We start from the raw sequence: 22,595 nt of genomic DNA, 5'->3' as shown, positions 1-22,595 counted from the left end.
GAAACTAAAAAGGTTCCCTGGTCTCTCCTGATGAGACCCACTCCTATTTTTGGCAGTAGATGTGCAGCCATAATATGACAGTGTGATAATGTGCACCAAAATACTGGTGCAACCGATATTGGGTGTAAAGTAAGACTAAATGTCTAAAGATGCGCCAAACTTATCATCTACCCCGAGCCAGTGTGATAAATCTGGCACATCTTAAGGCCCATTTAGACAACGATTATCGCTTAAAAAATGTCATTTGAGTGATAATCGTGTCATTTACCAAGCAAGATGATCGCTCAAACGTTGAGCGATCACTTTACGCTCCGAGCGGAGAATGCAGAAGACAAGCCGGGGCCGCTTGTCTTCTGCATCCAGCCGTTCCCTGTTCGGAGCGCCCGGCTGTTATACAGCCAAGCACTCCGAGTGGAGGATGCAGAAGACAAGCAGGGTGATTACAGGCTGGGTATGAAGAACCGAGCAGTGCAGCTCTGTTCTTCGTGGCGTATGTCTGTTCTTCATACACAGCCTGTAGTTAGGGAGCTGCATACAGCTGAAACAATAGTATCACCTGTGAATCCCTGATAAGGTTCATTGTTGTCTTTCAGCACGCTAAAAGACAACGATGAGCGACGGCTTAACGAAAACTGCACGATGGCAGCGCAGTTACACCCGATTATCACTCAAAAGACGGCTTTTGAGCGATAATCGTTGTCTCTAAATGGGCCTTTAGACTGCCTGCCCTACACTATGTAAATATTAGACAGGATTAGTAAATCTGCCGCTATGTGTTGACCATATTCTACCGCACTGCTGGTCACCCGTCCTCCGCTGAGAAGGTAACGGCACAGTGTATTTGCAGGTGTTTGAGTGCTCACAGAGCGGTCATGGATCCATCCTCCACCTCTCAGAAACCTTTCTTCTGGAGGAAAACTGCAAGAAGCTGACGACCTTCATCCAGCAGTTCATATACAGAAAGTAATACTTGTCCTGTAAGAAGGACCGCCGAGGAGACGTCCGGACCGACCAGTGGCAGAAAGGGACTATTTTGCTACAACATGTCTGGCTGTTATTACATGTAATGTTCTGGAAGTTACAACGTGTTGATTAGTTTGACATTGATTTAAAAACTCCTGATTAATGGAAGAGATTTGCTTCCTGCGGCGTTCTGTTGGCTTCGGAGCAGGAATGCGTCTTCGCCGCCGTACAACGTGATTTGCTCATCATTAAACCTACGTGTTGTACACAGCAGTATCCGTTGTAATGTACACATCTTCACACCACGGGGTTACTAATCACTCCAAGCTCATCAATTTCACACTCAACCACATCTCCCGCCTGAAAAATAAAGCAACAGATGGTGAATACGACAATCGCTGCACGAGGAGCTGGGCGGATGGCCGATCGTGCTGGAGCACAGCTGTAGTTGTCAGATCAGATGCCGATAGTCAGAACCCATATTTATTGGCCCATACATCCTTCATTGCTGATATTCTACTTGTACACATCATGTACAGTTGGAAGAAAAAGTAAGTGAACCCTTTGGAATTACTTGGATCTCTGCATTGATTACTAATAATAATGTAGCATATCTGTAGTTGTGATAGCTAGCGCTAATGTGATAGGGCCAAATGCTCCATTTACACGGGACGACCGTCAGCTAAACATTCTGCAGCACTAGTTGTTCTCGCTCGTACAGTACTTCATATTCGGGAAAGACAGAGAGGACATATTACACTTCTGGGATCTGAAGGCTGATTTACACGCAATGATTATCGCTCGAAATTTGTCCAAACTACGGCTTTTGAGCGATAGCCCTTGGGTACTTCTTGTGCACTCTTCGTCCATCACTGAGTTCAGCTCAGCTTAAAATCCGTCGTCCCTGATAAGAGGGACGGCACACTGTGTTCTCCGCAGGCAGCGCTGATGACATTCTTTCAGCTGCTGTCCCACTGGAGAACAATAGTGAGGTATTTAGAGAACAGACTGTTCTCTAAATACATGCAATGAAGTACTAAAGGGCTGATTTAGCATATTAGTACCTATGCAAAATGATCGCTCAAAACTGTGCGTTTCTGATGGATTTTGAGCGCTCGTCTGTGTATAAATGGGGCTTTAGTCTCTCACCTTAAGGAATACTGGTGGCTTCCTGAATACACCAACTCCAGGGGGGGTCCCAGTAAGAAATACGTCTCCTGGATTTAATGTAACAAATCTGAGAAAGATACATAGCCAAGTCAGAATGTGCAGTATATGTGCCTAATACAGTCAGTACTTATTACTAAGAATTCGTCCACTGCTGCGCTTCTGCAAAAAAGATGATGAAACAGGGCCATGCAAAGACTGCTATAAACCGGCTTCAGATGAGCCATTGGGCGGCAAGAGAATACTGCATCTGTCAGATGTGCAATTTTAGTACATTGGCATTTATCAATTTTAATTCACATTTCACAGTTTTGAACTCTTGATTAAATATTTATATTTACTTTAATGGAGAAAAAGTTGCATGGAAAGTCAGATGTCCAAACGATATGGGAGGAACTCCGTAAGGAGCAGTTGTAGAAGAGTTTCTGTGCTATGGGATGTATAACAAAGCAAATCCAGTGATTGCAGGAACAACCAATGTACAACAAAGTGGAGTTGCTACATTTTTGGGCAGGGGTGGTATTTGACAGCAATGATGAGATCCCTCATACCTGGAGGGTAAACCTGGCCTGCTGTAAGTCTGCATCCAGTGTAAGGCTGGGTTCATACTCCCGCTACCAGCTTATGGTGCATTCGCATGACTGAGAAAATCATGTGAGATTTGCATGAGAATAGAACATGTAGACGTGCGGTCTCCGGCTCAGCACACGGACAAGATGTGAGGTTTGCCCAAGAATACAGTTGCTCCTTGCTCTTGCCCATGTGAATGCACCCTTATGGGATTCAGCTCCATCCTAGGAGCCGAACAAGTGAAAGATTGGAAGGGCTGGATCCCATTCACTATAGTGGGGTCTATTATTTTCCCGGGTGAAGCTCTTGCTCAGGATGTTATAACTATCTGAACAGAGCCTCCAGTGCACATGCAACAGAGTAGTACCTGGCATAATCAAATGTTGCACATACTTAGGATGTGCCCAACAAACCAGGTCGCACCTCCAGAGTGAAAGCTGTCAGCCTCTATTCACATGTTCAGTGTAGGCGTTGGAAAATGCTGTACTGTGCAAAGGGATCTGTGAAAGGGACGTGCTTCTGACATAGGCTAAATGCACACATGCGAAAATTCCACCCCTGCCTGCTGCCATAGGAGTGCATTAGATAATGTGATCCTATGCAGACAGCTGCGATATGACTGCATGAAAACTTGCCTCTGTGAGGCTTGCCCAGAAACGGCACTGGTGAAGCCCCAGTTATGGTCTGCGCATGTGCGGCTATGCGAGGACGGCACAGAGCGAGATGCTGGGAGGAGGTGACCACCGGGTCATGGATCGCATCCCGCTGTGAGAATTCTCGCAGCGGGATCCGACCCGGCCGTCGGCAGGAGGCCTTACATCTATTTGTATGTTCGTACACCTTTTTTTTTCTTTAAACTGTATTGGAAAGTGCAGTAAACTAAGCTTTTCAATACAACATCGGTAATAAAAAAAATGCCTGCCAGGCAGTTCACTGTACGTCTTTTCCCTTTTGCAGTGCTAGTCAGTTGTATAGGTCTTGGCCGTACATTCAGTGTATACATCTGGGAGATTGTTTTCTGCACACGTGCCGAACTTACATTGTACATGCAGCAGTAATAGAGATGAGCTGAATATCAGACCCATGCTCCATTAGACCCATTATTTATACATGGGCCCTTGAGGTCGCACTCTCCTCTACTTCTTTAAAGCTTCCCCTGTCACTATAAACATGGGTCAGGTGATGTGGATTTTCTTCTCTGGTTTGGATTTCTGCTCCGTATAAACATACCCGTAGGCCTCTTTCACTCGGGGGACAGCAATATTGCAGCTTTGTTGTTGCGCAATTTTGCCATGATGTTTTGCGGAGAAAGAGAATATGACTTTCTAATGTTAAAGTTGCAAAGCATGAAACCGCGTTTTTATGCGTTGCAACTAAAACAAAGGCTCCATAGGGAAAGTGGGCTGCAAAAGAACCCCCTGCAAATTACAGCAATACAGAACCTGCAACGATTTTTTTTCTAGCAAACATCACTAATGTGAAGGACCCGTTGGAAAGCATGCAATTGCCTGCGATTTTTGCTACCCATGTGAAAGAAGCCTTAAAGTTATTCCCACAAAAAATAGCTTCAGGCTGGGATTCCTACACCATGAGCGGGAACATGCAAAATACCACGTCCGCCATAGAGTCCGCTCTATCTATGGACTCTGTATGTACGGACAGAGGGCAGAGGTGAGGAGGCATTAGCTGCCATATGGGAGTGTTTACAGCAGAGATGATATCACAGTAAATCCTTACTGGGAGACCCAGGCGATGAGCGCTTCTGTCCTGAAGACCATCTGGTTTGTGTTACTGTCCTGGACCAGCTTCCCATTCACACGGCAACGGATCCCAAGGCCATGGGGGTCTGGGAAGGAGAGGAGCGTGGTTAATCATGCAGAACCGATTATTAAATGGAATACACCGTGTTATGTCTATGTCCATGTGGTCATCTTAGAATGTCTTGCAGAGTTTTCCACCTGGCACCCTCCTGCTCTTTTGGACCTCCGTGATCTCACTGTCATCAGACAGCTGAGATTAAGGAGCTTTGTGGGGGGTACACTTCTGTGTGCTCCCTGCTATCCATCACCTGGTGGAAGACCACCAAGATTGATCTTGGGGCATGTCATCTGTGTGACAGCATGCACAATGACGTTTACAAGCCCCCTCTGCACCTGAGCTGGAGGGCCAGGCCCGGCCCCCTCCGCACTTGAGCTGGAGGTCCGGGCCCCCTCTGCACTATAGTAAACGTAAAACATATTGACCCAAATTTGCCACAAACCTAAAGTACAATGCGTCATAAAAGCCAATCTGAGAATCACTTGGATAAGAGAGAGCCTTCCAGAATGATTACCATGTGAAGTGCCACACGTCAGATCTGCAGAATGGAGCTGTCAGCGGGACGAGGTTAATCAGACGGGGCGAACAATACATTGTCTCATAAAATAATGACATTATCTAGTACCTGAAATAGAGTCTTTTGTAACAAGTGCTGGGCCCAACGGACAGAACGTGTCAAACGTTTTACCCAGCAGCCACTGCTTGCCGTTCCTTTTCATCTGCCAGTCACGAGCGCTAACGTCGTGAGCCACAGTATATCCAGCCACGTGCTCCATAGCGTCCTCCACCTGCGTACACGATAGAAGGGCGTCTCATCATCACACATGTACTACACCGACAGGACAGACCTGCACACTACATGCTGAAAACACAGCAGGGCTATGAAGGACTTTACTGGTGTCTCCCTACCAAACGACATTTAAAGGGGTGATGCAAGGAAGAAAATACCCATTCGGGTCTGTGTCCAGTGGTGCCAGAACCAACGCAGATCATGTGGCATAGAGTCTTACTACCCCCTCTCGTTGCGGGTGCTGGCTCTTTGACTCATTTCAATATTATAACCCCTTCTATGTCATGGCCAATGAAGAGACAGAAATAAGCCGAACAGCCCGCCCCCTGCAATGGCTGAGACTCATGTAGCCATAGCTTGCATGGCATCCAAGAACGATCTGTGGCTCACGGTTCTGCACTGACTTCTAGTGGATTGTGAGATCACACCGCTACACTGCAATCGCTGGCTGTGGATGAAGTCCTGGTGTAGCCCTCGCATTAAATGCAGGGTTTTGAAGCATTTGCTCTTGGAATAGCGATATGTTGCTTAGGAAACATCCGGTCTTATTTTGGCCATTATCATAATTAATAATTAGTAGAAAAAAAACACAAATTACGCCAACATATGTATAAAAATATCCTTATTGTAATTACAAACTAGGAAAAAGACAAAGGTTACCCTCAACGCATGATCCCAGAATCCTATGTCAGAAGCCAATAGCCACCTCACACCCCACATGATGGAAAGGCTTCTCTGCCCGCCTGGGGTTACGTCACTAGAACTCCTGTTTACGGTGTTCATGCTCAGCATCCCCTGCACTTGCTATAGGAGTTTCTATTGTTTGGGGTGACGTGTATTTATGGCTTTCTGACATGAGATGACATCATAGGGTGATCTGGGATTTCTTTCATCACGGCTTTGTCCTTTTTACTAATTTGTAATTATAATTTAGATATTTGTGATCATTTTCCGGCATAATACTTGGTTTTTCTACATGGGGTCTATCTTGTTGTGTAGCCTCCTATGAGGATATTTTAGTCAATGTCCCGCTGGTATTTTGCTTTAATAATCCGCTGTTGAAGTTTACAGTTAATAGAATGATCAGACATTAATCTCTCATTTTTACCTTGATATTTTTGCCTTTTTTTCCTATGACAAAAGCCAGTTCAACTTCCCAATCCACTTCCTACAAAACAAAACCAGAGGCACACATCAAATAAGCAATGGAACAGCGCCATCTAGTGGACAAAACAAGCCATTATACATTTTCACTTGATGTATGAAAATACTCTAAGGCCTCTCCAACAATGGCCACTTTTTACCGCGGCGTCCCAAGGGCTGTGCTAATCGCAGTACAATGCTCCCATTGATTGCAATGGGGCCTCGCAAACCAGCGCTGTCTGTTCGCATTTTCACTTTTTTTAACGCACCTCATCACCCATCACAGTGATGAAGTGCGTTAAAAAGCGGTCAAAAACGCAGCTCGAAATCGCAGAAAAAAATGCTGTGATTTCGAGCAGCGTCTTCGTAACGCATGTGTGAGAGTGGCGTTCGGCCATATTGACATGGGCGACTGCGAGTTTGGTCAGTGAAAAGGTTTCCATGCATTTGCAATGCATTCCTGCAAATCGCATGGCAAGCAATTATCTGTTTTTTTTTTTACTCTCCCATAGAAAATAATGGGCAATTCTTAAGAATCACACAAATGGTGCAGAATGCTAATAATCTTCATATAGCGCCAACATATTGCGCAGCACTACGTCTGAATCTGAAAAATCACCGCAGATAACGTCCACGAGAAAAATGACTTGTGTGATTTAACCAACTCAAATAAATGGGTGTTTTATCCTTTTTGGAATTGGGGAGAACTCGCACAGAAAAAAAAAATAATTAAAATCGCCCGTGCGAATACAAACACAGGCCATGCGCAGACGGGCGAATTTGCAGAGGATTCCACCTCTTTTAAGCCGTTTTCACACATCTGAGAAAATCGCGTGAGATTTGCTGTGTTGCAAGATGCACAAATCTCACATCACGAAAAAAATCATGGCATGTTGTATATTTGGGCATCCCATCAGAGCGCCTCGCATCACCCATTTTTTTCAATGGGGCCAGCACAGCATTGCATGGCGTGCTAGGTGTTCGTGAGGGGAAACACTCTGCGATCCTCCGCTGCAGCTGAAAGCTGTGTCAGAGGATTGCTATTTCCCCGAAGTGATGCGAGGCGGTTTTAACACAGAAACCCCTCACATCCACGCTGACATCACAGGTTGGGGAGTGCGATAATGGGCCCAATATTACACTCGCCCATGTGAATTTAACCTAAGGGGTGAAATCCACACGAAGATCCTTGTTCACACCAATTGCTATGGATTGGGTGCGAATTTTCAGCAGAGGAAAATCTGCAGTAAGTCTGTCATGCGTGAACATGGCCTTGGGCTAGCTTCACATGGGGGAGTGTGATATCGGGCCATGAATCGCGGCCCGATATCACACTCGCCAACATGTGGTTTCTCCGTCAAAATCGCCTCACATCACTTCGGGAAAGTAGCGATCCTCTGCTGCATTGCACCGCGTACCCCAAACACATGGTGTGATGCTGCTGCTGGCCTAATTGAAAACAATGGGAGACTCTATGCGAGAGCACGCTCCAGGATAGGAGGTGCCACATCGCTTATGTATAGGACCCCATTCAAAAGAATGAGGTTCATATTCGTGCGAGATTTGTGTGTCTCACAATGCACAGATCTTACGCCGTTTTCTTGCCCTTGTGAAGCCGACCTTAAAGTTACGAGACGCACAATGATGTTTTTCTGCATGGCACCACATTGTGTTGCTGCGAGTTTTTTTTCCCCCCTGCATAGCATGTTCTAACTTTCTACAATATTGTCCATCAACTCCATTGGGGCCAGCGGCGGCAGCAGCATTGTTCCCATTGAAAGTAATGGGAGAACTCTGCAATCCAGTGACAGCCGCAGTGAGGATTCCTTTATCCCTGCAGTGATGCGAGGCCGTTTTCACATGAAAACGCCTTGCATCCATGGGTTTCACATGGATGGCGAGGGCAATATCGGGCCGTGATTCACCCTCAGCAGTATGAAGGAGCCCTAAAGGAGTTGTGCAGAATTAGAAGAACATACTGCTTCCTTCCAGTCACAGCGCTACACCTGGCCATGGGTTGTGTATGGTAGTATAGCTCAGTTCCAAAGTGAATTAAAACCAATGCCTTCCTGTGGACAGAAGGGGCGCTGTTTAGGTAAGAAAGCAGCCATATTTTTCTGTATGTTTTTATCACCATGAGGTACGCTCCCGGTCATACAATGTCAGTAGAAGTTCTACAGTTCTGGTAACTCTACTATTTCACTATGGTTGGTGGACAGTATATTAACTATCTACTGGTAACCCCCGGCTATCGCTGCTCCCACTTTCTACATCGCCACAGGCACCTGACTTTCTGCAGGAAGGACAATGGAGTCATATGGACCAACGATGGTGCTGGGGAACTTGCTGAAGATGATGGGTTCTTTTGGCACAGGAACATTTTGCTCCTGGCAGTGATCCACATAGTTCATCCCAATGCAAATAACCTTCTCAGGGTTGGTGATGGGAGCCAAAATGGAGAGCTGAGAGCGGCTCAGGATGTGCTGACCAGAATCCAGGGCCCTGAAAGGCAATGAACAACGTCAGGAAGAACAGTGGGACTGTCAACAATATACCGTTCAGTCATAACATTATATCCACCAGCCTAGTATTGTGTAAGTCCCCTTGTGCCGAGAAAACACCACTGACTTAGTGAGACATGGACTCCACAAGACCTCTGAAGGTGTCCGGTGGTATCTGGTGCTTTAAAGGGGTTGTGCCAAGATAAAAAGTTATTCATCATCTGCAGGATAGGGATAACTTTATGATCAGTAGGGTCCAACTGCTGGGATTCCTGCCGATCGGGAGAACAGCGGTCCTGAAGGCGCTTCCATTAAAAGAAACAGAGCAACATCGCACATTAACAACCATGGCTTCCTTCATGTGGGGACTTCTGAGACCCCCATTCTCCAACTGAGGGTTCCGGCGGTCGGATTCTCACAAATTATATAGTTATTCCCTATCCTCTGCTGGGACATGAGATGAGCGAAAATGCTTGTTTAGAGCAATTACTCGAACGAACATCGCTTTTTTCGAGTAACTGCCTACTCAGGTGAAAAGATTCGGGGGGCGCCGAGGGTAGCAAGGGGGAACAGGGGGGAGCTCTCTCTCTCACCCCCGGCGCCCCCCAATCTTTTCGCCCGATTAGTCAGTTACTCGAAAAAAAAGCTATACTCTTTCGAGTAATTGCTCTAAACGAGCACGTTCGCTCATCTCTAGACTTTATATCTTGGTACAGCCCCTCTAACCTAAGCCAACCGGCAGGTGGTATAAAGGCAAGCATGCCTACAGATGCAGCAAATGTATCGGTCAGGCTAGTTTCACACGGCCGAATGAGGCATCAGGCCGTGAACCCCGGCTTGATATCGCACTTGTGCGAGGCGTTTTTGTGTAAAAAGAATGGAGTTTATATTTGTGTGAGGTTTGTGCCTCTCACAACACACAAATCCTGCGCAATTGTCTCGATCGTGTGTGGACGGCCTCACTGTGATAAATTTGGGCCATTTTTGCACAGCCCGCTCTGTTTACACTCTCTATTAGACAAGCTTAGTAAAAGTAACCCAGGTCTGCACAACATGCGGCCCAGCAGAGGATTTCTGGCGGCCCGCAGACTGTGACATGACTATAATGTCAACAGGCTAGTCGCTACCCTCTTGACATCACAGTCATGTCATGCTACTGCGCTTCACCACTCGCAGCAGCAACTGACATGACTGTGCAGGGTAAAAGACCTTTAGAGAATAGCAGTCATGTGACCGACCGATGACATCACTGTCACTTCACTCAGGAAAGGTCCTATAGGCCTCGGGGACAGCAGTGCGGCAGAATCTTTCAATCTGTCCTACAGTATTTGGAGCTGTGTATACACCGCAGTAGGGGTATTGCAGGGTAAAAGGTTTTTTGTTATTCTGCTAGGTATATATAGCGCAGCAGTGTCACAATAATACCGGTAGTTCTTCTAAAAAACGTGCATGCACATTCTGTGTTTACACAGCACTATAAACCAATGGAGGTCCACGCTCATGTCTATTCACTAGCAGGCAGAGCACCTCGGGGTTTGCAAAATAATTTAATTATTAACCCTTTCAGGACTAAGCGCAGTAAATATACGGCATTCAGTCCTGGGCTTTAATCATGGCAAATAGCAGAATTACAAAGCGGGATTAATGCTTCTGTCCTGCAATCAAACAGGAGTAGGTCTGGTCCTCGGCTATCAGACACAGCCGAGGACCCGAAGTAGAAGGGAAAGGCAGTTTTTAACTTCTATGAGTGCTACGTACTAAAGTGATGCAAATGAACAAGTGAAAAAAATAAGTAAAAAATGACCCCCCTTCAATAACGTATTGAATAATTGATTAATTTTCTTTGGCCACGAGGGTTCCCTATGTGGTATAAATATTATGTTAGCTGTATTTTACGAGTCATTATGATTATGACAACACCAAATTTATAGAGGTGTTGTTATGTTTTACTACTTAAAGCCTTTTTATGTGGCACCACCTCCCAGGACCACAGCATGTTTATCCTAGTTGACAGAACGGGAGCTTATTTTTGGTGAGACAACTTGTAGTTTTTATCAGTACCATTTTAAGGTATATACGACACTTCAATTACTTTTCATTTTACGCCGGGCAGCAAAGATAGTCCTTTTTCCCCCAGAATACATCGGCCGCTGAATAGGCTCCTATGGGAGCCAATGACAGAGGCTGAAGAAGGGAGATGGGAGGGAGTTTAGCAGCGTGACTGCTAAACTTCCTCCCCCTTCTCTCCGGTTGTTTGCAATGGGAGGGAGGGGGGGAGAGATAAAAACTTAGCTCCGCCCACTCCAAGTGCAAACATCTAGAGGGAAGGAGAGAGGATGTGAGCCGGGAAGGGGAGGCAACGGCATTGCGGCCTCAGCATATATGCGCCGGGCCCGTGCTGTCTGAACGGCTGCACAAACGTTAGATTTGTGCGCCAGTTCACGTGTTTTTACGCGACGGCGGGCGCACGTAAAAACGCCTACGCTCATGGGAAAGAGCCTGTAGGGAGAGCACCTAGAAGGTGTGAGGAGACTTATAAGGCCAGAAACCTACTGCACACTGATGAGGGCCAATCACCCGAAACAGCTGTCTGTGTATGGTTTATGGTTCTGGCATATAATTCCCAGTCATTGTTATGAGACTTGTTAAAAAGTCTAACATTGACTTGCAGGAATGCTGCTTTCCAATAGGTGGCGCTACAGAGGCATTGTTCCATCTTCCCTATTTGCATATTACCCAGAGGAGCATGGATGACCTTATATATCAACTCACTCACCTTTCTAGGTGCTCTCCTTAAAGGGGTTGTCCCGCGATGACAAGTTAAGTTAAACACTTCTGTATGGCCATATACATGCACTTTGTAATATACATCGTGCATGAAATATGAGCCATACAGAAGTTATATACTCACCTTCCCTGCGCTGGCGTCCCAGTCTCCATGGTGCCGTCTAATTTCAGCGTCTAATCGCCTGATTAGACGCGCTTGCGCAGAAGGGTCTTCTCCCTTCTGGTCGGTCCGGGCACGAGCGGCGTTCTGGCTTTGCCCCCTTCTACGTGTCATCGCGTAGCTCCGCCCCATCACGTGTGCCGATTCCAGCCAATCAGGAGGCTGGAATCGGCAATGGACCGCACAGAGCCCACGGTGCACCATGGGAGAAGACCCGCGGTGCATCGTGGGTGAAGATCCCGGTGGCCATCTTGGAGGAAAAGAAGGAAGAAGTTGCAGAGAGAGGATTCGGGTAAGTAAAATTTTTATTTTTAATTTCAACACATCCCTTGGGTTTGTCCTGCGCTGAACGGGGGCCTATGCAAAAAAAAAAAACAAAAAAAACATTTCGGCGTGGGACAACCCCTTTAAGGAGAAATGATACCCTTCCCGACTAAAGTTCTTATCGTATACAGATTTAACACACAGTCATGGAAGGCCTTATAAAAGTCTCCTCTTATAAGGGGAAATGATACCCTTCCTGACCGATGTCACAGCCAGCAATGACTGCAGCATTTGCGAGGTTAAACACTGTAGAGGAATGATTAAATGAGCAAGTCCTCATCATTTCACTCCTTTTCTGGGAAAAAAAAAACATGACAATCAGAGAGCAAATATGCTCTTTAATTGATTGTGGGGTGGGGGGGTTTATGAACAAAAATTCATGTCATCCCTTCCATGGTAGGTTGACATGAATTGGTAGCCCTTATAGCAGTGTTCTCCAACTCCAGTCCTCAGGGACCGCCAACAGGTCAGGTTTTCAGGATTTCCTAAGTGTTGCACAGGTGATGTAATTATTGTCAGTGCCTCAGATATTGCCACAGGGGTTCTTATCATAGGATATCCTGAAAACAGCAGGTCATGTTCTCAGGATATCCTATAGTAAGAACACCTGTGGCAATGTCTGAGGCACTGACAATAATTACATCACCTGTGCAACACTGAGGAAATCCTGAACACATCACCTGTTGGGGTGCCTTAGGACTGGAGTTGAGAAACACTGCTGTAGAGGAATGATTAAATGAGCAAGTCCTCATCATTTCACTCTGGGGGTGGAGGGGGGGGGGGATGTGACAATCAGAGAGCAAATATGCTCTCTAACTGATTGAGAGAGGTGTGTGTGTGTCCTAATCTGTAAAGGGATCAAGAAATGAAAAATTGCTGAAAAAAAGGACATGATAAAAAGGTGGTAAATTTAACACAGCTTAATCCATACATCACTTTATTATACTGTATATTCCCAGACGTTCCTGGTCTGTACCTCTTGGCTATCTGCAGCGCGGCATCACCACCTTCTAGGAATTCTCTCATCCCACATGGAAGGGATGAATCAAAGGCATTGAGGTCGATGACTCTTTCTCCATCCAGCTCTAATCCGATCTTCCGGCCTGCAGACGTTGAGCTCTGAAACTGAATTAGCCGCATTCTCGGTGCAGGAAAGCGAGAAAAGCCTCTCTGGGGCAACAAGTGGAGAGCGTTGTGCTGGACGGCTCGCAGGAGACCTCGGAGAGACCCCAACATCAACCTTTCAAGAAAGAGAGATTTCTTATGTTAAGATGGGAAGGTTCTACAAACATTCACTTGTGCTGTAGATACTAGTTTGATTAGAGACTCCTCATACTATGAATCACCTACATACTTGTCACCAGTAAGGGCTGGTTAGCATGGGAGGTGAATCCTGCTCAGGGGGGATTTTCTAAGCCACAGAGCCATAAAGTAACAAGGGTTTAGTTACATGGGGCTAGTTAGCTGGATGTACTATGCTTGCCATTGTTCCGGGATGTCCTGCTGTGAAAGAGGGAGAGAGAGCTGTCCCATTCATAGTATGGACACAGAACTAATCACACACTAGTAGAGTAAAAAGATACAGATTTTGTTTTTAAAGCCACACAGGGAGAAATGTAAAAAGATTTTCACCAATTCTGACTTGAAACATGCTTTGAGTCCTCAAGGCAACAGTATGACTTAAAATATAACTAAACTTTTAGAAAACTTCTAATATGTCATATTAACATATGAGAAGTTTTTGATCATTGGCAAACAATGTAGACTCGTAGATTTTCTACTGAGCCTGAACACTATTCCAAGCAGGGGCAGAATGAGCCAAGTTGGCACAGCTCTCCAACAAGTGCTTCTCTCCATTCATTCCAACAAGCAGTGGGGGTCTCAGCACTTGGACTCGTCACCAGTCGATATTCCTGGCGTCACTTGGACATATCAAAAGTTTTTTCAATGTTTATTTGCTCTTTAATAAAAGGGTTAGCCCACCATAGATCTGCACAAAAAGCCATGAATGTCTGATATGTGGGAGTCCCATCTTTAGGACCCCCATTTATTTGATAAATGGGGATCTCCGAAAACCCTGCTCATGTAAGGCAGCTGCTGAATCCAGGCGGAGGCTGAGTAAAGGTGCTTTCCATTAGCATCTATGGGCCTGTTTCAATCTCAGTTGGGATGTGGAGGACCCTTAGGACATCCTATCATACATTTATGTGAAATCCTGTGGATATGTCTTGCGTGTTAATGGTGGGAAAACCACTTTAATCTGTTAACCCTTTCCGATCCAATTTGTATCCTGGATTTCCTAGAGGGCTTACTCTTTTTCTACTGTTATACAACGGCGCTATATGCTGGCTAAAGCCAGTACTGCATGAGGTGACAAACTGGATAGTCTCCGACAGCAGAGAGGCTGACAATATATAGTAAGAGAACCCCGACGGACGTCTTCAAACATCGGAGCTGTACAGCCTTAAATCATAATGTTTAAAGACATCAGACAGTGGATTGGAATGGGTTAAAGGGGCTCTACCAAAATTAAAGGTTATTACCTATCCACAGAAAAGGCTAAAAGTTGCTGATTGGTGGTGGTCTCACCTATCTTGAGAACGGAGACCCTGTGTCCCCTGTCCCCCTCACTGTGGGGTTACTACAACCCCTACAGTGAGGAGGAGACTGAAAGGAGTGCTGGTTGCGCAAGTGCGCTATGGCATACAATGGTATGTCACCAGTATTTGCCTCCATATTAGCTTTCATTGCTTTTATTTTCCCACTATTGGGCTAACACTGACTTGTATTTGCCCAACAGAAAATAATACCAACGAATGCAAATAGGGTGACAAGTTCCCTGCAATGGGGCGTGCTGTGATTTTAAAGGTATAGTTGGTGTATTGTGGTTACTGAGGAAAGCATAAGGGGCAAACTGTGTCTATGGGTAAAAAAGTTATGTGCCACCACTATGATATCATTATGAGGGCTATAGGCGGGTCATTCCAGGACAAATCACCCAGGGGTAACACCCAGTCATCTCTGATTTTCATAAAACTTTTCACATTTGTCCGTTACTAGAATGTATATAAAGATCTCAATTTTCAGACTCATTTGGTCACGGGGTCAAGAAATACAGAGGAGGGGGGCAATTTTCTAAAGGCTACAGCGAACCATGATTTCTGATAATTCATCTTGGAGACTATTGGGTGCATGGAGAAGTGCGAGGTGTCGTTCGCTTCATAACTAGAGATGAGTGAGTATACTCGCTAAGGCACATTACTGGAGCGAGTAGTGCCTTAGCTGAGTATCTCCCCGCTCGTCTCTAAAGATTCGGGGGCCGGCGGGGGGCGGGGAGCAGCGGGGAGATCTCACTCTCTCCTTCTCTTCCCCCCCCCCCCGCTCCAACTCACCTGTCACCCGCGCCGGCCCCCGAATCTTTAGAGATGAGTGGGGAGATACTCGGCTAAGGCACTACTCGCTCGAGTAATGTGCCTTAGCGAGTATACTCGCTCATCTCTATTCATAACATGTCGATTTGTAACATTTTTCCTAACACTGTAATTCCAATACAAGATAAAAGTCAAATTGGAACTAAACTTTGGAATGGAGAGAAAGCTGAAAATACTTCTCTATAGTCCCCCAACATTGAAGCTTCTTACCACAAAATGTCAGGAAGGCGTCCTACGGAGTTTCTGACAACCATTTTTGTTACCCCTTTATTTTAACTTGTGTTAGAATTAGTGTTATAACAGTCTGTTAGAAATCGACATATTATTACAACGGGAGCGGCACCTCGCACATCTTCCTGCACCCAATGGTTTCCGAGATATGAATTAACAATTATGGTTCTCGCTCTTCGGAAAATTGATCCCCCTGTATTTCCTGACCGATAACCAGATTTTCCCCAACAATTGGAGATGGACGGGTGTGACCCCCGTGGGCGATTTGTCCTGAAATGACCCATGCACAAAATCATAAGTCACGTACAATACATGGTTAGGCAACGCAGATGGTGTTTACTGGACTATTCCCCTTTCTTTCCAATACTCAGATTAGGTACAGCGGGTAAGAAAGGGACGGTTTTCTTTAGGGTAGATTCCCACGGGACGGAATGCTGTGGAATATCTGTAGCAGACAATTCTAAGGCAAGCTCTGCAGCATTTCCACACTCAAATCCAAAAATTCCATGTCCGTGGCTGATTTCAGAGGGTAGAGCGCTCCTCCTCACTTCCAAAATCTTTGCGCAGTCAACAGTTCCCGGTCTGTAGTTCGTGAGGCCATGACTTTGGTCATATGATGTAGAAGCACCATCACCGAACCAGAAGGGTGCTGGGATCCGCCGACAGTATGAAGGCATCGGAGTATTTCTGTCCTGTGAGAACATAGCTTTATGCCAGTCTTACCTTTCATGCCCAACCTGAAGTGTGTGCCCCTGTCGTTCCTCCAGCGGCGGTGTGACCCGGTCCTGTAGTGCCCGCTGGCTCCTACAACTTTCCCGATGACACTCCGCATCAGCACATTCCTACAGAGACCTTGTAGCCATTTATTAACCACCAGCAGCTCTCGGAGCTCGGTTACTCCAGACCGTAATGTAAGACGTGTATTTTACATGTATGTGTGGTTATTGCGGGGGGCTTTATCATGCACTAAGACCACGCCATAAGGCTATGTGCACATGCTGTGGTATTTAAAGTACTTGCCATGCCCCCACTGAGGGGCACCTGAACAATTTACAATGAAGGTAAAAGGTAACGTGGCGTAACTTGGTGCCATAGAGACGGTATGGCAGTGCATCGGTGGAGGAGGGTGGTCCTCGGGGCGTGGAAGAGAATCGCCAGAACATGCCGGGGAGGAGGGAGCACAAGTCCCGGATCAGACGGATATATTATACATGTCTGGTAGGAAGCGGCGGATTTACCGTGGATTTTCCATTCCGCCCCTCCACACGGAAAACCCACAGCATTTAGTTACGACAACGTGGATGGGATTTTCTAAGTGTAATTCCCACATTGCAGAAATAATCTGCACTAAACCCGTGCGGACACTGACACGTAGTGGGGATTGTAAATCCGCAGAATTTCAATTATAGCCCCGGAGTTTTGGCGCTGATTTCACCACTTCTAGTGAAAGGGGAATTTCATACCAAAATCCGCATTAAATGGTGGTGATTTTGCACTGCGGATCTGCCAACACTCCACAGCAAATTCCCCCCGTGTGAACATAACCTAAGGGAGCCCTCAGCCGAGCAGCGGCCGCTGCAGACCGGTGGGGTCCCAAGTGGCGCTCCACTGATCAGACACGGAGGACCCATGTTTTGCACGTAGCGGAAATGTCGTGGATTTTTCGCAGCAGAAAATTTTACAGCTTTCTGCAAACGACACACGGATGTTAATTTTTGACTCTAAATCAGCTGCGCTTCCGCAGCCGATTCCAGAAGATACCGCGCTCCGTCTCACTGCCAAAGTCACTGCGCTCTCTGCGCTGCCTTCACCGGGGGCCTCTAGTCACAGCAGCGCAGTCAGGTGCTGTGGAGGAGACCAGCAGCACTGCGCTCACTAGAGACCGATGGCTGCCCGGTGAAGGCAGCGCAGAGTGCTAAGACTTCGGCAGTGAGATGGAGCGCGGTATCTTCTGGAATCGGCTGCAGTAGCACAGCTGACTTAGAGTCAAAGCCGCACGGATGGGGTCTGCGTCCCTGGGGAAAATCTGTGGATTGTGTTACAGAATTTTTCACTGTAAACGTTCCCTTATAAATATATATATATTTTTTATTTCACACTTTACCCCTAGGGCCAGGGGCGGATATGACAGTATGGGGCGGTGTGACAGTATGGGGCGGTGTGACCATACGGGGCGGGTGTGACCGCATGGGGCGGGTGTGACAATGTGGGGTGGATTGTCCATGCGGAGCTTCTGCAGGGGATCCCTGGTGCGGATCCAACCTCTTCAAATGAGGAGCGTGAATGTCACACTAAAATCTGCCCCAAATGTTGCATGTTTTGACACAGACTTTGTGCTGCGAAATGTCCAAACCGTGTCAACAAACCCTAATAATAATAAAATATATATATATATATATATATATATATATATATATATATATATATATATAAAAATTTATTTTTTTTTTAATTAAAGGCATTTAAAAAGAAAAGGCCTTTGTGTTACGGAAGAAGCGGTAGAAAAGTTATTTTGGCAACAAATTAAATTTAAATAGTTATGTCCGTTAAACCACCAGGTGCAAAAAAATCACTAAAAAGGTTAACGAGCAGGCGGCAGCCATTGTGTCCGCTCACTATTTTCTATGGACAGCTGGCTGCACAGCCCTTCTCCATGACAGCCTGTGGGACATGGAGGACTCCTTCCCCTACAGACTCGATTGCAGAGGACATGGCAGCCATCAGCCGGCAGGAGGGGACGAGACACTCTAGAAGTGGCTACAACTAACACGTCACACACAACAGCCACAGACCTGTTTCCAAGGCGACAGCGCGAGACGAGGCCCAGCGTGAGGGAAGCGGCGCGTCAGTCACCTGACAGGCGGAGAACTACACTTCCCGGCGTGCACTGCGCGTCAGCGACGCTTCAACAAGCTTTATTCACAAAGGACATTGCTACATGTTTTATAAGTCGGCTGAATGAGTTATTATGAGCCAGCGGAGTGCCGTCAGTGCACCCTGGGAGCTTGGTGATAGTTCAGTTAGGGTTTTGCTGGAAACACCGTGCTGTGGGGGTGAGGGCTGTGGTTGTTTATGGGCAAACCGTGCTTCATGTGTCTAAAAGAAAATCTCTGGTTACCCATAACAACCAGAACTCGACTTTCATTTCTTAAGCGGCTCTGGTAAAGTGAAAGTAGAGAGGTGATTGGTGGCTGTGGGCACAAAGGACTGTCTTACACATGCATTTCCTGCATACTGCCCCTATGGCGGTGGGATTGTACTGCGCATAACTGCGTGCTCATGCACATTGCCGTGCGCAGCACACCTGCTTTTCTTCTCCTTTATATTTCCCGCGCTGCCACCCATATGCAGTTTTATTGTGTACGGGTGTGTGTATATGATCACCCATAGAGAACAATGGACTCACATATATACACGGCAAAATAGAACATGCTGCTATTTTGCGCTTACATATTGCGCAGTTCCGACACGTTAATGTGAACAGAACTGTGTAATGCAATATATTTGATTGCCTGCGAATTACCGCGTATCACACGGGCGGACAGAGCCCATGTAATTTGTGCTAAACGCACGGTCGTGTGAGCCCGGGGTTAGTGTTAGGGCACAGAGGGCACAGTCACACGTAGCAGAATTGGGGGGGGGGGATTTCTATAGGAAGTCCACACCAAGTCCGTTACGGGTCAACATAGGTAGCTGACAATGTTGCAGAATGTCGTGCTTTTTGACCCGTTTTTGGAGCAAATCTGCACTAGATTTCATCGTTTTCAATTCTGCAGCATTTTCGGTTACAGCGAGACCTGCCCTCGCGGAGTAGTCACACGGGCGATTTTCCCACGCCCATTTTGGCCAATGCTCAGGTGGACTGAAAGCGCACGGGAAAGGAATCCACGCATTTGAATGTGTTAATTCGCACAAACGATTTTTCTCTCAGATGGATAGTCCGCTCTGAAATCGCTGCAAGCTGTTTTTGTCTCTTCCAGAATCAGCCCCTCGTGTTCCCTTCAAGAATAGGAGGATTAAACAAACGAAGCACATCTCTGCCGCATGCCATGTGATATTCATGCGACTGCGATGCGTTTTTAATACAGGTTGCTATGGGGACCGCATTAAAAAAAGCAGTGAAGAGCAGAGAGAAGCATGCAATGAAAATATATGTGAAACTCACAAGAAAATAGTGTGAAAATTGAATGAAAAATGGTCAGTTTTTCCCTGACCAAAATGGCACTCACCCATGAATATAGCTTTAGGGTATGTTTACACATAGCGGAAAATTCTGCAGCATTTTCGCGCCCATAACAGTCACAATCGGTACCGCTGGAAATCAGCTGCATACACACAAACAATTTCAGCAGATATGGAGCTCCCCTCATTTCCGAATCTTCGCGCTATCAGCACACACCTTCACCCAGTACCCGTCAGTACAGCGCCGCTGGTCAAGTGATGCCACTTTAGCGCCAAATCCAGAGTTAGTTTGTGCACTGACGATGGCCATGCTCGTTTCCGAAGACCTATCGGTGAGCGCCTTAATCCCGCCTCAGGGCAAGACTTCCAAGAGGCATTTTCCAGCAAAAAACACACAAGGGGGTCACAGTAATGTCTCCACAACATTGCCACACTTCCATGGTCTGCCCAGTTGCCAGATTTATCGCCAATAGAACATGTATGGGACCATCTGGGACGCCAACTTACACAGCCTATGAGTTTGCGCGATCTTGAGGCGGAGTTACAGCAAATGTGGACTGATATGCCCCAGGATACCACTTGGAACCTGTATGCTTCCATGCCTACCCGTATCACATCTTGTATCCAAGCTTATGGCGGTACAACAGGGTACTAGAGCCTCCATGCCCTATTGTATCATGTCTTGTAATCAAGTTAGAGGTGGTACAACAGGGTACTAGAGCCTCCATGCCCACCTGTATCACATCTTGTATCCAAGCTAGAGGTTGTACAACAGGGTACTAAAGCCTCCATGCCGTCTGTATCACATCTTGTATCCAAGCTTGAGGCGGTACAACAGGGTACCAGAGCCTCCATGCCCACCTGTATCACATCTTGTATCCAAGCTTGAGGCGGTACAACAGGGTACTAGAGCCTCCATTCCCACCTGTATCACATTTTGTATCCAAGCTTGAGGCGGTACAACAGGGTACTATAGCCTCCATGCCCACCTGTATCACATCTTGTATCCAAGCTAGAGCCAGTACAACAGGGTACTAGAGCCTCCATGCCCACCTGTATCACATCTTGTATCCAAGTTAGAGGCGGTACAACAGGGTACTAGAGCCTCCATTACCACCTGTATCACATCTTGTATCCAAGCTAGAGGCGGTACAACAGGGTACTAGAGCCTCCATGCCCGTCTTTATCACATCTTGTATCAAAGCTAGAGGCGGTACAACAGGGTACTAGAGCCTCCATGCCCACCAGTATCACATCTTGTATCCAAGCTAGAGGTGGTACAACAGGGTACTAGAGCCTCCATGCCCATCTGTATCACATCTTGTATCCAAGCTAGAGGCAGCCCAACAGGGTACTAGAGCCTCCATGCCCACCAGTATCACAACTTGTATCCAAGCTAGAGGTGGTACAACAGGGTACTAGAGCCTCCATGCCCACCAGTATCACATCTTGTATCCAAGCTAGAGGTGGTACAACAGGGTGCTAGAGCCTCCATGCCCACCAGTATCACATCTTGTATCCAAGCTAGAGGCGGTACAACAGAGTACTAGAGCCTCCATGCCTGCCTGTATCACATCTTGTATCCAAGCTAGAGGCGGTACAACAGGGTACTAGAGCCTCCATGCCTGCCTGTATCACATCTTGTATCCAAGCTAGAGCCAGTACAACAGGGTACTAGAGCCTCCATGCCCACTGAGTCGCATGTTGTATCCAAGTTAGAGGAGGTACAACAGGGTACTAGAGCCTCCATGCCCACCAGTATCACATCTTGTATCCAAGCTAGAGGTGGTACAACAGGGTACTAGAGCCTCCATGCCCACCAGTATCACATCTTGTATCCAAGCTAGAGGTGGTACAACAGGATACTAGAACCTCCATGCCCACTGAGTCGCATGTTGTATCCAAGTTAGAGGAGGTACAACAGGGTACTAGAGCCTCCCTTCAAGTTGTCAGTTTTCTGCAATACATTCCCCTTTTCCTCTGATAATGTAATCACTTATATAAACGTTACAACCACACAGAACAAGTTTGTCAATTCCGACAACTTCTAGGGGAGGGATTGTTTTTTGACAAGTATATTTTTTAAAGGCCCACGCTGGTGTATTTAAAAAAAATGTATTCATTGTGTAGCTATCACACAGTATATATAAATGAGCTAGTGTTACCTTGGTTAAGTTAGATCTATTTGTAATTGATGATAGGGATATAGTCTATAATTTGTCAATAATCAGTATATCTATGAGAGTTTGGTTTATAAACATCACCTCAAGATTATTAGGACATCCTGGTTCAGGAATTAGTATGGGTACCTTATTGTAGATATTTTGCGTGGAGGTGGATACCACGCATGATTTGATCCCATTTGGTTCTATCCCCATGCATTTGATAGAGGATGGCTGAGCCTATTGGCGGTATAATTTATATATTGATCCTCCACCACTTGGATTATGTCCTATTACACGACTGTGACTTTGTATGTTACGGGTGATGAAATGTTTATAACCTGATAGAGGTACCCATTGGCAGTG

General features: G+C 46.3%; 2 protein-coding genes across 2 annotated transcripts in view; one reads left to right on the top strand and one right to left on the bottom strand.

Annotated features, from left to right (window-relative positions):
* The window catches only part of GPAT2 (glycerol-3-phosphate acyltransferase 2, mitochondrial), a 99,453-nt gene extending 98,217 nt beyond the window's left edge, over window positions 1-1,236 (top strand). The window contains exon 22 of the mRNA XM_066589420.1: window positions 848-1,236. Coding sequence (XP_066445517.1) covers window positions 848-967 — 120 coding nt within the window. The 3' untranslated portion in view covers window positions 968-1,236. The remainder of the gene's footprint in view (window positions 1-847) is intronic.
* LOC136612612 (fumarylacetoacetate hydrolase domain-containing protein 2-like) lies at window positions 1,030-18,765 on the bottom strand. The gene is made up of 8 exons (XM_066593081.1): window positions 18,678-18,765; window positions 13,200-13,463; window positions 8,737-8,953; window positions 6,417-6,476; window positions 5,144-5,306; window positions 4,438-4,546; window positions 2,113-2,200; window positions 1,030-1,323 (listed from the first exon to the last, which is right to left on the bottom strand). Exons 2-8 carry the CDS (start codon window positions 13,457-13,459, stop codon window positions 1,261-1,263), a joined length of 960 nt encoding a protein of 319 aa, XP_066449178.1. The 5' UTR covers window positions 13,460-13,463; window positions 18,678-18,765; the 3' UTR covers window positions 1,030-1,260.
* Between the last annotated feature and the right edge of the window lie 3,830 nt (window positions 18,766-22,595).

Source organism: Eleutherodactylus coqui, chromosome 2 (assembly GCF_035609145.1).
Source record: "Eleutherodactylus coqui strain aEleCoq1 chromosome 2, aEleCoq1.hap1, whole genome shotgun sequence".
Classification (NCBI taxonomy): domain Eukaryota; kingdom Metazoa; phylum Chordata; class Amphibia; order Anura; family Eleutherodactylidae; genus Eleutherodactylus; species Eleutherodactylus coqui.
The sequence above is the reverse complement of the archived record's forward strand: the minus strand, read 5'-3'. Positions and strand labels throughout refer to the sequence as shown.